Here is a 13,757-nt window from a genome sequence, read left to right as displayed (position 1 = left end):
AGCCGACCACGGGGAAGATCAGTTTAGATTCCGTAAAAATGTTGGAACACGTGAGGCAATACTGACCCTACGACTTATCTTAGAAAATAGATTAAGAAAAGGCAATCCTACGTTTCTAGCATTTGTAGACTTAGAGAAAGCTTTTGACAATGTTGACTGGAATACTCTCTTTCAAATCCTGAAGGAGGCATGGGTAAAATAAAGGGAGCGAGAGGCTATTTACAATTTGTACAGAACCAGATGGCTGTTATAAGAGCCGAGGGGCATGAATGGGAAGCAGTGGTTGGGAAGGGAGTGAGACAGGGTTGTAGCCTCTCCCCGATGTTATTCAATCTGTATATTGAGCAAGCAGTAAAGGATACAAAAGAAAAATTCGGAGTAGGAATTAAAATCCATAGAGAAGAATTAAAAAACTTTGAGGTTCACCGGTGACGTTGTAATGCTGCCAGAGACAGCAAAGGACCTGGAAGAGCAGCTGAACGGGGCGGACAATGTCTTGAAAGGAGGATATAAAATGAACATCAACAAAAGCAAAACGAGGATAATGGAATGAAGTTGAAATTAGTCGGGTGATGCTGCGAGAATTATATTAGAAAATGAGACTCTTAAAGTCGTAAATGAGTTTTTTATATTTGGGGAGCAAAGTAACTGATGATGGTCGAAGTAGAGAGGATATAAAATGTAGACTGGCAATGGCAAGGAAAGCGTTTCTGAAGAAGAGAAATTTGTTAACATCGAGTATAAATTTGTCAGGAAGCCGTTTCTGGAAGTATTTGTATGGAGTTTAGCCATGTATGGAAGTGAAACGTGGACGATAAATAGTTTAGACAAGAAGAGAATGGAAGCTTTCGAAATGTGGTGCTACAGAAGAATGCTGAAGATTAGATGGGTAGATCACATAACTAATGAGGAAGTATTGAACAGAATTGGAGAGAAGAGAAATTTGTGGCACAACTTGACTAGAAGATGGGATCGTTTGGTAGGGCATATTCTAAGGCATCAAGGGTTCACCAATTTAGTATTGGAGGGCAGAGTGGAGGGTAAAAATCGTAGAAGAAGACCAAGAGATTAATACAACAAACAGATTCAGAAGGATGTAGGTTGCAGTAGGTACTGGGAGATGAAACACCTTGCATGGGATAGAGTAGCATGGAGAGGTGCATCCAACCAGTCTCTGGACTGAAACCACAACAACAACAGCAATGGAATGGAACGCAGTTCTGATCACGGGTCACACTGAGGACGTTGCACAGGTGCCGTTCGTGGTGAAATACAACAGCCCACCTGCAGGCATGTCCGTCATCTGCATTTGTGTTCCTGCATGCGCTTCTCGCATTGTCTCCGAAATTTTGTCCAACCGCTGTACATGTTTACTCCCTCGAAAGTAAATCGTTTGATTTTCTTAAGTTCTTAGAGTTACTCATGACATCCAAATGTAACTTTGATGTTTAAAGAGGAACCTTGGACGAAGAAAATTAATCAGTACCTTTGTCATAACATCCTGATATCGTACTCTGGCTTGCTGAAAGTCATTGTCCAACTCATCAAGACCTCTTAGCGTAAATAAGATATCTTAATGTTCTGGTTACAGGTAACATTCAGGAATAAACACAAGCAACATTTGAGAATTTTTGAAAGTGATATTAGTCGCAGAGCGGTCGCTGTCGATACTGTAATGTAAGACAGGCATGAATGTGACCAGTTAGTCTCATAAAACGTACAGCTTTGTTGTGATGTTGTGGCTTTCCTTCTGCGGAACCTGTTTCTGAAATAAATGGTTGTAGCTTCGTCATAAGTTCCATTAAGAAGTATATATGACTATTTTCAAACAGTCCGTATTGTAGGCGTAACAAAAATATCCCTGTGGCCGACTAACCTACAATAAATAGGCCTCATAGGACAGCCCACAGAGAACTCAATTAGTTCAAACATGTTTTTCATCTGCAGCATGTTGCATGTGAGTAGAGATGGTTTCTGCCTCGTCTTTCAGTACCTACGTGTTTCAAGTGCGCACAGAGGAAGAGGAAACGCGGCCGGCGGGACTCACCGATGAGCAGATTGATGCCCTCGGTGAGGTCCTTGTCGTACAGCGTCACGACCTTGCGGCCGTCCACGATAAGAGGTGTGATGTCGAGCAACACGCCCTCCGTGACGTCACAGTGGTCGTGTCCCGGGCGGGTGACCTGGTACACGGCCGTCTCGGGCTGGCGCCGCCTGAAGCACAGAGCAAGTACGTGGGCACGTCAGGCTTCGCTGGTACAGGACGCATATAGAAGGGTGTTAGTACTCATCGAACTAAGACAAGATAATTCACTGAAGGTGCATCCGAAAACTTTCTTAGGCAACTACACCTGTTCATAGGCACGGCTAAAAGACAATTGGTTGTGTTCTGGATATGAGCATAGTCTTTGCGTTGTGGCGCCGTCAACACTGTTGTGATGTCTGTCTGTAACCCAGTACCCAAAGTACGCAGTCGTCTGAGAGGTAGCCGGCCGGTGTGGCCGAGTGGTTCTAGGTGCTACAGTCTGGAACCGCGTGACCACTACGGTCGCAGGTTCGAATCCTGCCTCGGGCATGGATGTGTGTGATGTCCTTAGGTTAGTTAGGTTTAAGTAGTTCTAAGTTCTAGGGGACTGATGACCTCACAAGTTATGTCCCATAGTGCTCAGAGCCATTGTTTTTTAAGTCTGAGAGGTAGTTCCCTGGCTCAGTGGTCAACGTGTCTAACTGCTACACACAGCATACCAGTTCGATACGCAGCACTGCATAGGATTTTTCCCATCTGTTTTCGCCATTGACAGTGGGTCACACGCGCAGTCCTTGGGTCCCTATTGTCCCATTAGGGACCAGAGCTTTGCTTTGCTTCAGCTGGGTAGTCTGCAGTCAGCTGAATTTTACTTCAGGTCTTCGTTAAAGCCACACCATCTAAGGCGTTGGTACTGAACGAGGACTTCCGCTGTTAACTTTTTGTGCTAATAGAGAACCTGTTTCTCTAAGAGTCTGGGAAAATCGGATGAACAGTTTAAAAATGTTACTCTGCGATGTGCAAATTTTTCAACCCAGAGGAGAGTGGTTCTCTGGGTACACCCATTTGTTAAGCCACAGCAGAAACTATTGTGATTAATTTATTTCTTCATTTAGGCATCTGTATCATTAGTATCACACCTGTGATACAATGTATGAAAAAGTAAACAGTGACAAATATGCAGGGCGTCCCAGGAAAAATGGTTATTTTTGAGAGATATGACAGGAACGATCATTTGAAGCAAAAAAATTCATGTGGCCATATGACCTATTCCGAATGGTTTCAGAGATAGAACACATTTAATGTACGTTGTTATTTACCTTTTGTATTATTCGGTACACTGTCAGGTTTACACAAGCACAAGAGTTAATAAACATTAAAACATGCATTTTACAAAGTATCAATTGAAAAATACCTATGTTTAACGCATTCACCTCTACAGCTGTTCAACATTTCGCAATAAATTTAAATGTTTGAATATCTCACCTTTAACTTCAATACATTTTTTAAATTTATGTTATGGATTGAAAGCTCTTGAAGTAAAAGATCGCACACGGAATCTTCTTTATTTGGGTGTGCTACTAGTTTTGGCTAAAAATCTAGCCATCTTCATGTCATAAAATATTCTTGATAAGTGTTTGTGCCGCTATGGCTTCACACATCGGTAAAATCTTTGTTCAAATGACAACTTCCATATATGCCACAGTTAAAAAGAGCTTCTCATCATTCATCGTCAATATAATGGAACGATGGTCATAAAACAGAGGCGTTTTACGGTTAGCACTTGGTAACGGACACAATCAGTATTTACATCACCTCGTAACAGAGATCATCTATATGTTGCTATTACGCGGCAGTTGTGAATACTGACTGTGTCAGTTATAAAGGTTTAACGGCAAACCATCTTTGTTTTGCGACTATTACCCATTTACACTGTCCATGAACGATAGAAAGCTATTTTAATTATGTTATGTATGGATGTTATCATTTTAAGAAAGATTATAAGGATATGTGAAGCCATAGTGACACCAACACTAATCGAGAAAGTTTTATCGTCTGAAGATGAATACTTTGTTAGGCGAAACAAGTAATCAACCCAAATGAAGAATATTTCATTTGCAATCAAGGGTTTTCAGTCACTACCAGAAATAAAAAATTTACAAGTGATCCTGGTTGACAATGCTCAGTTCATTTCTGCATTTCTGTGGAGCCATGGGGATGAACAGCTCGGTGACTTCCTAAGACACTTGAACAGCCTCCATGCCAACATAAAATTTACCTTGGTAATTGTTGTTTTACACTGTGTTGTCTAGGATCAAAAGCTTCCCATGTCCAGTGCGTTTTGGTTAGCCTTGCGTATACCCTCCACAGTGCAGGTCGCTGAACACAACTCACATTGCTAGAGACATACCCACAGCGACAACGCAATTAGATCGGCTTTGACTCGTAATAAACGAGAAACATAAAATCCTTGGAGCACACGTCCAAGCCAACATTAAAGGAATGGCAGTTCACACACTAGTGAGCAATAGTGTATTTTACGAGAGCGCTAACTAAAGCAAACGCGTCAGGAACCCTGGCATTGAGAAAAAAGTAAATCTAATCAACTTATTTTTACTCGCAAAATCGTGGTACGCGAGTCATTCTAGACCTGTCGGAGTAACTGGAAAAAGCTACAAGATAAACGGTCTCCTGCGTAATGTGGCACGGATACATGAAGCCCTTTACAGCACAAGTGGAGTAACTTGTTCCGGGATTTAACACAGAAAATTGTGGCGCTACCGATGAGGTTGTTATGCGAGTTATTAAATTACACTTTCTGAACTAGATCTCGTCCCTATCTCAAATACAGGAGGAAGTTAAGTAGCACCACTTGGGCTGTAAGTGACTCAGTCAAAAGTTACGGGCACAACATCCACTATGACACCAGGAGGAGGTCTCGGATTGATCGACTTTATGTCAAAATGCGTTGCTGTGATGATACACAGAACTTCTAGAATTATAGAAAACAACCCGGGCCAGTCTCACACGTACAAACAGGACCCATCGACCAAACGAAGATTTCATCTAAACTCGGCTTCTTGAGACAACACTACACACAGGAACAACCCTAAATCCCAGAGTGGAAGCTGCAAAGAAACTATACGACGCTGTCAGACCATTCAGTCAAAACTTCCATCGTACTGGTGGAACGCCTTATAGCAAAATGCCTCGCGGCGTTTCTTCTCACCGGAACTTTGCAGTACCTGGTGCTAAGTCATTAACAGGACGATAGCAACCAATGAAAAACATGCAGACAAACACGTGATTCTGACAGGCGCCTGTGACACGTGCAGTGAACCAGACACTCTGGGACACACAATTCTGTGTCAAAAGGTCGCATACATTGCGTAAACTAGTAACCAAACACCTAGCCTGATAAACAGAACAATATCGATGTCACTTGGCCGCAACAAACACCGCGGCATCAGACTTTAAGCCATTCCCTGACTGTAAAAGATTTACCACCACACGGACAGTCGCCAAAACTTCATATTCAACCTGCGACACATCGAGGAATTACAATTTTCTAACTTAACATCAACAACGGCAAAACGAGGACAATGGAATGTAATCGAATTAACTTAAGTGATGCTGAGGGAATTGGATTAGAAAATGAGACACTTAAAGTAGTAAATGAGTTTTTCTATTTGGGCAGCAAAATAACTGATGATGTTCGAAGTAGAGAGAATATAAAATGTTGACTGGTAATGGCAAGGAAAGCTTTTCTCGAGAAGAGAAATTTGTTGACATCGAGTGTAGATTTAAGTATAAGGAAGTCTTTTCTGAAAGTATTTGTATGGAGTGTAGGCCACGGAAGTGTAACGTGGACGATAAACAGTTTACACAAAAAGAGAACAGATGCATTTGAAATGCGGTTATACAAAAGAATGCTGAAGATTAGATGGGTAAATCACATAACTAATGAGGAGGTATTGAACAGAATTGGGGAGAAGAGGAGCTTGTGGCACAACTTGACTGGAAGAAGGGATCGGTTGGAACAACACGTTCTTAGGCATCAAGGGATCACCAATATAGTATTGCAGGGAAGCGTGGGGGCGGAGGGGGGGGGGGGGTAAAAATCGTAGGAGGAGACCAAGAGATGAATGCAGTTAACAGATTCAGAGGGATGAATGTTGCGGGGTAGCTGCGCGGTCTAGGGATCTTGTCACGGTCCGCGCGGCTCTCCCCGTCGAAGGTTCGAGTCCTCCCTCGGGCTTGGGTGTGTGTTGTCCTTAGCGTAAGTTAGTTTAATTTAGATTCAGTAGCGCATAAGCTTACGGACCGATGACCTCAGCAGTTTGGCCCCATAAGAACGTATCACAAATTTCCAAAATTGAAGGGGCTAGCCCAGGTTAGAGTATCATAGAGAGCTGCATCAAACCAGTCTTTCATGGAATCTGCCTGTTGTCCTCAACCCATGTTTTGCAGGATACCCTGTGATGCTTTCCCAAAGGATGCTAATTTGTGGACGGAAGCTTTTCCGTTTCAAGGAAATTGTTATATTCTAACTGAAAATATTTTCAAGAATTTTGCAGCAAACTAATGTTCACGATATTGGTCTATGATTTTACTGGTCCATTGTTTTATCTTTCTTATACGCAGGAGACACTTTTTGCTACTTGCGCTCCCCATGCGCGAGATTATGATGAGCTGTGCCAGTTGTGTGTAAGGGGACTGCATGAACGATTGTGTTTTCCCTTATTCATGTATCAACTTCATGTAATCTTCTGCAACTCTCTTGTTCAACAGTAAGAAGTATTAAGTAGAATAGTTTATGTAGATAGTGTAGTGCTCTACTTTATCAGCTAATAATTTCAACGATACCAGGACTTGCAGTTGAACGTAATACAATCGAGTAAGTTAATTCAGACCTCCTGATAGATATAACAGTATTAGTAGTTTCAGTTTCTATACTATACAACAAAATTAAATTACAAATTTTTCGAAACTCCGCAATTATCTGTCACTAAGACGAATAAATTTGAAATATAGCTGAAAGGTGCGTACAACTTTCCTCTGTATGGTGCAAAGATGGGGACCTGCGACCTCACTCTTGAGCTCGGCTACATTTCAAACAGCAAGATGTCGACAGATGCGACATTAGCGCCAAATTTCACTACAATTCAGCATGTGGACGCGTCAGACTATGTGAAGGTCGTCACATCCCCTGTTACCTATAATTCACCACTTCTATTGACGTCTCTGAGATGTAGTCAGAATCGCGAAGCCAATTGTTTGAATTACGTGGTTTTCTTATGGATGGCTGAGGAAACATTTCAGACTCCGCCGCTCAGAATCGACAAGTATAGGTCTCGGGGCGATGCATAAAGGGCGTCAATGTACTCACTCCTTCCCTTCCCACACACATCTTGCAGTCTAAATCGACAGTTTGCGGTGTAAAAGGCAACAGGAAGACGTTCTTGAAGATCATTGATACTGTTGACACCACTGGACGATTCAGCCTTACTTTGACACCGTGGGGCTGTAACGCCAGTGAACATGTGTGCACCATTTTGTTGTGCAGTGCGAACGTAATTTTTGCTCTGATGTAAAGGGGGCAAGCATCTGGGACCGTTGAAAATCATTTGACGTAAACTCAACGTGGCCGAAGCAGAAAAGTCTGCATATTTTCAGTTCTCCAATTACATGCCCTACTGTGCCTTGATCGCGAAGGGGTGCGACATTGACAACTGCGTGAATAAAACGACAAAGTGTCCCCTAGGACCATCAGTTCGGCAAAAGCTGAGTGCCCCACATCCAGCTTTGTTCAGGACTTTAAAGATATACTTGTAGAGGTAGAACCTGTAACGAGAGTGCTAGGTGCATCCAGGCAGGTTGCACTGCTGCTCTTGTTCCTGATAGTAGGCCATACAGAATCAGAAGGGTGTCCCAGGCGGTGACTGTCAGCAAAGGCTTAGAATTTAGACGTACTTTGTCACTGTTCAAGGATATTTTTAAAGTGCCCAGCAAAGGCGGGTGGATGGCATGGAGGGACTGCCCATGTGGGGCGGGGAGGGCGGAGGGGGAAGGAAATTTAGTCGTTATATTCATTCACAGCCTTATGTGATCACTAGAAGGTGTGGAACAGGAGGGATGAAAAAGCATAAGCTCCACTTGCTGCTTAGAATAACTTTCAAATTTCGCCGAATGGTTTTGATTACTCTCTAGTGGTTCCACCCCGTGTATCAGAGCAAAACTTGCACTCACAGTACACTCCAAAGGGGAGCGATCACGTTAAATGTAGCTGAGACATACAATGTTCTTACAATACAGCTGAATTGTCAGGGGACGAGTCAAAGGTTGTCAAGAAAGTCCTCGTGTTGCCTGTTGCACTGCAAACTATCGATTTCGGCGGCGAAATGTTTGGGAATCGACGCTACAAAGGAAGTGGTGGTTTCATTGACCCCGTTTATGGGATGAGATTAGATTAGACTCAGTTTTCGTTCCATAAACCAAAAAAATGAGATGATTTTCGTCGGTGTGAAATATGTCAGAAAATGTAACATAAAAACATAAAACATTTCAATGTAGTACTTACTACCCTGATCATTTGTCAGGAGATTGTCGAAATAGGTGATTACAATGCAGTAAACTGGAACAGCTAATACTGACAGAATTAACACGCTGTCAGTATGAAACACTGTTATGTACGATCAATAAATTGATCATAAACAAAATACTCAATCTTGATTGTTGTCACCAAGCGCTGTCAAAACTGAAATCTGATAGACACATTTACTTAAGCTGGCTTAACAGTCTCTGATACGATACGCATATATAGAGTAAAAGGAGTTGTCTATAAAAAAATCTTTCAGTCTCTGATCAAACTGTGCTTTATCTGCAACCAAGTTTTTAATGGTTGCTGGCAATTTATTGAAAATGTGTGTTCCTCAATATTGGACCCCTTTTTGGACCAAGGTAAGTGATTTTTGGTCTTTAAGTAGATTGTTCTTATTTCTAGTATTGAGCTATTGGTTGGGAATAGACACATATTACCTGCAATAAATTTCATTAAGGGATTAATATACTGTGAAGCAGTGGTTCGAATACAAAGTTCCTTGAACATGTTTCTACATGATGTTCTTGAATTTACGCCATAAATGATTCTTATTGCACGCTTTTTCACGCTAAAACCTTTTTCTCAGTTTGATGAGTTACACCAGAATAGGATCCCATATGACATAATAGAATGAAAGTAAGCAAAGTATGTAGTTTTTTTTATATTTATATCTCCTACATCTGATACCGTTCTCACTGCAAAAACAGACTTGTTTAGGCGCTTAAGCAATTCTGTAGTATTCCTTTCCCGACTGAATTTATTATTATGTTGTAATCCCATAAGATTAACACTGTCAACCTCTTTGATCAGCCTGTCTTCATATGTTACACACATGATGGAACGAAATCTCTTACAGGCTCAGAACTGCATATAGTGGGTCTTCTCAAAGTTTAATGACAGTGTATTAGCCTTAAACCATTTATTAATGTCAGTGAAAATTTGATTATCGGCTTTTTCTAAATCTGTTCTTGACTTGCTACTTATTGTAATGTTTTCATTATCTGCAAACAAAACAAACTTTGCCTCTGGAAATGTAACAGATTTAGAGGTCATTAATGTACACAAGAAAAAGCAATGGATCCAAGATTAAACCTTGAGGAACACCACATGCAATTAATTCTCAATCAGGTGAAGACTGACTGCGTACTGAATAGCTATTTTGCAACTACATCATTTGCTTCCTGTTAGATAAATAAGACTTAAATCATATCGCAAAATTGCCGGCGACATCACAATATTCTAGTTTACTTACGAGAATGATCTGGTTCACAGTCAAAGGCTTTTGACAGGTCACAGAATGTGCCAGTAGCCTGTAATTTATTATCTTATGAATAAGTACATTCTCTTTGTAAGTGTAAATAGCTTTCTCTACATCAGAAATCCAAACTGTGAATTGGAGAATATATTATTTTCAGTCAGATGCTTAAGGAGACACTTGAACACCTTTTCAAATATTTCTGAGAAAACTGGCAAAAGCAAAATTGATCTCCAGCATATTTTAGCGAGTCTGAAAAAGTTCCAGGGATAGGAGATTGATTAAATCCCTCCAAGCGTTTCCATATTAATTTTGAGTGACTGTGAGTCTGAAATGTTCTCCTCGGCCACCCATAAGAAAAGCATGTATATCCAACACTGGGCGTCGCGGTGCTCTCTAAATAGCAGAGACGCCAAAGGATGGGTGAAATATGGGTAACCATCGTGTGGTACGTCCACAGCTGAATTGTAGTGAAATTTGGCGTCAATGTGACAACACCAACCCAACTTATACGTCATATAAATTTCTGAGCTGTGGTCTTTCTTTGGCATATGAGTAGGTTAGAAGCATAACTCACATGCTCCAAAAACATAAATTTTCACGAATAACTTAAAACGTGTTTTACATGCGTCCCTCGCATGTCTCATACATTCATATCAGTATGTGCAAGAACAATGGCTATAAATCATTATGTGTATTTCAGATTATGTTTGCTTATTGAGAAATTACAATTATTTAAGGTTATATTGTGGATTATGTCAGTTTTGTTAATGAGCTATGGAACATGTAAGGTTTTGACAATCCCCATTTTGGATCTTGTGAGTTTTGGTACTGAGCTGTTTGGACGATGGTTTCGCGGGAACTATCGTGTTGCAAATCGATATGCAACACTTTTTTGTTCCGACCAAAAACCACTTTCTCTTCTACAGTGTATTATTATATTCCCCATAATAACTGAACAGAACAGAAAACACACTCCACTGGTATCAATATTTACTACTACACAAGAAAATGGCGCCGAGTGAGCTAATCGCTGATTGGTCAAGATGAGGTACGGGATAAAACTCACAAGATCGCGCGGATCATGAGACTTTTGAAACTAACCATGAAGTTGAACACCGGTTTTCTCAAGGATCTTGTGCCAAATGTGAATAACTGTTTCGTGAATTATGTTATATGTATAATGCTATATGAGAATATGTCGGCATCTCAGTTTTCATTACTTTGGAGAATGTGAGTTATGACTCTAACCTACACATAAGTTGACACCTTGAAGTTTGAACTGTCTCCGAGCTCAAGAGTGAGGTTTCCTTGCTGGGCAGTCCTGACAAAGACATCAAAAGAAGCATTTAAATGTGGGTAAGAGGGGATGTAAGTGCCTTCCCATCTTGTGACACATTCACGGTGCCGTTTGGCAGAATTGTGATGTAATTTGATGCTAACGTTACATCACTAGACCACTGTACACCTCACATGTGAACTTCTGAGCGCTGGTCTTCCATTCGTATGTGTCGACGATACCTTGTTGATTGATACGTCACCGAGCCCGAGGGTTTCTCACCATTACAGAGGAAGGTTGTGGGCACCTTTCACAGTTACTCGCCGAGCCGTAGTTCCGAGGACTCCCGCTAGTGGAGCTACGGCCAACGGGCGCCTAGATATCCTGTATACAGAGAGAGCGGCCATAGGCAAACTTGTCCGTGATTGGTTGATTAGCTTTGGCAGAAAAATGGCGCCAAACGTCTCTCGCGCTTCCTATGTTCGCCGTGCCTTTGAGTTGAATTGAAGTTCAGAGGACTTTTGGAAACGATTAAAATGTATTTGAATTATTGAGGGACTTGTTATGCTTTGTGCATGCATGTTCGATTTCGTTGTATATCGTTCTTTAAGCTCTTATTTCTTTAACAGTTCGTGCATACTGGTAGCATCACGAGCTTTTCTGAAGCCAACATCTGACAGACCTCGCTGGAAACGGAAAGTTCCTGTTGTGCCACGCTCATTCGACTTTCTACCGTCAAACTTTATTTCGTTCCGAATGAGAACACTAGGCATTATTTTGGTTTCAGTATTATTGCCTGACTGTTGACGCAGGCAAGTTGTAAGCACGTTTTCCGCAGTTGTCGTGGTTGCTGAAACATTATTCGTAGTACATAATTGTAGGTACTCTTGAAGACAGTTTTTAATAGGCCTACTTACTGTGGGGTAGAAAGGATACGGTACTTTTCTTGTTATATTTGTTCGTTATTACAGTAGCCTATATTTATCATTACCTGATTTTTGTAATATTTTTCGCTTGTTATATATATATATATATATATATATATATATATATATATATATATATATATATATATATGTGTGTGTGTGTGTGTGTGTGTGTGTGTGTGTGTGTGTGTGTGAAAGAAAGTCGTAAGCAGTTGTTTACTTGTGACATGCAAAAAGTTTGAAAAAAGATGTTCAAATGTGTGTGAAATCTTATGAGGTTTAACTGGTAAGGTCATCAGTCCCTAAACTTACACACTAATTAACCTAAATTATCCTAAGGACAAACACACACACCCATTCCCGAGGGAGGACTCGAACCTCCGCTGGGACCAGCCGTACAGTCCATGACTGCAGCGCCCCAGGCCGTTCGGTTAATCCCGCGCGGCAAAAGTTTGAAGACGTGACAAGAAGTACTAATACGTCTCACACTTTTTGCATGTCACAAGTAAACAACTGCTTACGACTTTCATTCATCTGACGTAATACAGGTACGTTAAATCTTTAGCGTTACGCACTTCCGATACAAATCAAATGCTATACACTACATTTTTTTACGTTACTTTCATTGCAAGGTGTCTAGTAAACGAACTTTAAAGGAGATAAATTCAGGTAACGAATAATTTTTACAGCCACTGTATCAAATTTCCCTGTGGTGAATGCAGTTGCCTACTATGAGTGTATTATATCTGTAAAGAAAGTCGTTTAACGAATGATTTCACCATATTGTGTTGTGCTTATGATTCGGTGAGTGTGTACTCCACTTCTCCACTACATCTACATCTACATTTATACTCCGCAAGCCACCCAACGGTGTGTGGCGGAGGGCACTTTACGTGCCACTGTCATTACCTCCCTTTCCTGTTCCAGCCGGGTATGGTTCGCGGGAAGAACAACTGTCTGAAAGCCTTCGTGCGCCCTCGAATCTCTCTAATTTTACGTTCCTGATCTCCTCGGGAGGTATAAGTAGGGGGAAGCAATATATTCGATACCTCATCCAGAAACGCACCCTCTCGAAACCTGGCGAGCAAGCTACACCGCGATGCAGAGCGCCTCTCTTGCAGAGTCTGCCACTTGAGTTTGCTAAATAACCCTGTAACGATACGCACCGCTCTTCTTTGGATCTTCTCTATCTCCTCCGTCAACCCGATCTGGTACGGATCCCACACTGATGAGCAATACTCAAGAATAGGTCGAGCGATTGTTTTGTAAGCCACCTCCTTTGTTGCTGGACTACATTTTCTAAGGACTCTCCCAACGAATCTCAACCTGGCTCCCGCCTTTTTATATGATAATTCCAGTTCAAATCGTTCCGCACGCATACTCGCAGATATTTTACAGAAGTAACTGCTACCAGTGTTTGTTCCGCTATCATATAATAATACAATAAAGGATCCTTCTTTCTATGTATTCGCAATACATTACATTTGTCTATGTTAATGGTCAGTTGCCACTTCCTGCACCAAGTGCCTATCCGCTGTAGATCGTCCTGCATTTCGCCACAATTTTCTAATGCTGCAACGTCTCTGTATACTACAGCATCATCCGCGAAAAGCCGCATGGAACTTCCGACACTATCTACAAGGTCATTCATATATATATATTGTGAAAAG

General features: G+C 41.3%; 1 protein-coding gene across 3 annotated transcripts in view; it reads right to left on the bottom strand.

Moving 5' to 3' along the window:
- Positions 1-13,757, bottom strand: part of LOC126282112 (atrophin-1-like) — an 829,584-nt gene that overhangs the window by 318,672 nt on the left and 497,155 nt on the right. For all 3 annotated transcript variants that reach the window (XM_049981594.1, XM_049981578.1, XM_049981586.1), the window contains exon 6: positions 2,048-2,214. In XM_049981594.1, coding sequence (XP_049837551.1) covers positions 2,048-2,214 — 167 coding nt within the window. The remainder of the gene's footprint in view (positions 1-2,047; positions 2,215-13,757) is intronic.

This window comes from Schistocerca gregaria, chromosome 1 (genome assembly GCF_023897955.1).
Source record: "Schistocerca gregaria isolate iqSchGreg1 chromosome 1, iqSchGreg1.2, whole genome shotgun sequence".
NCBI classification, from domain to species: Eukaryota; Metazoa; Arthropoda; class Insecta; order Orthoptera; family Acrididae; genus Schistocerca; species Schistocerca gregaria.
The sequence above is the reverse complement of the archived record's forward strand: the minus strand, read 5'-3'. Positions and strand labels throughout refer to the sequence as shown.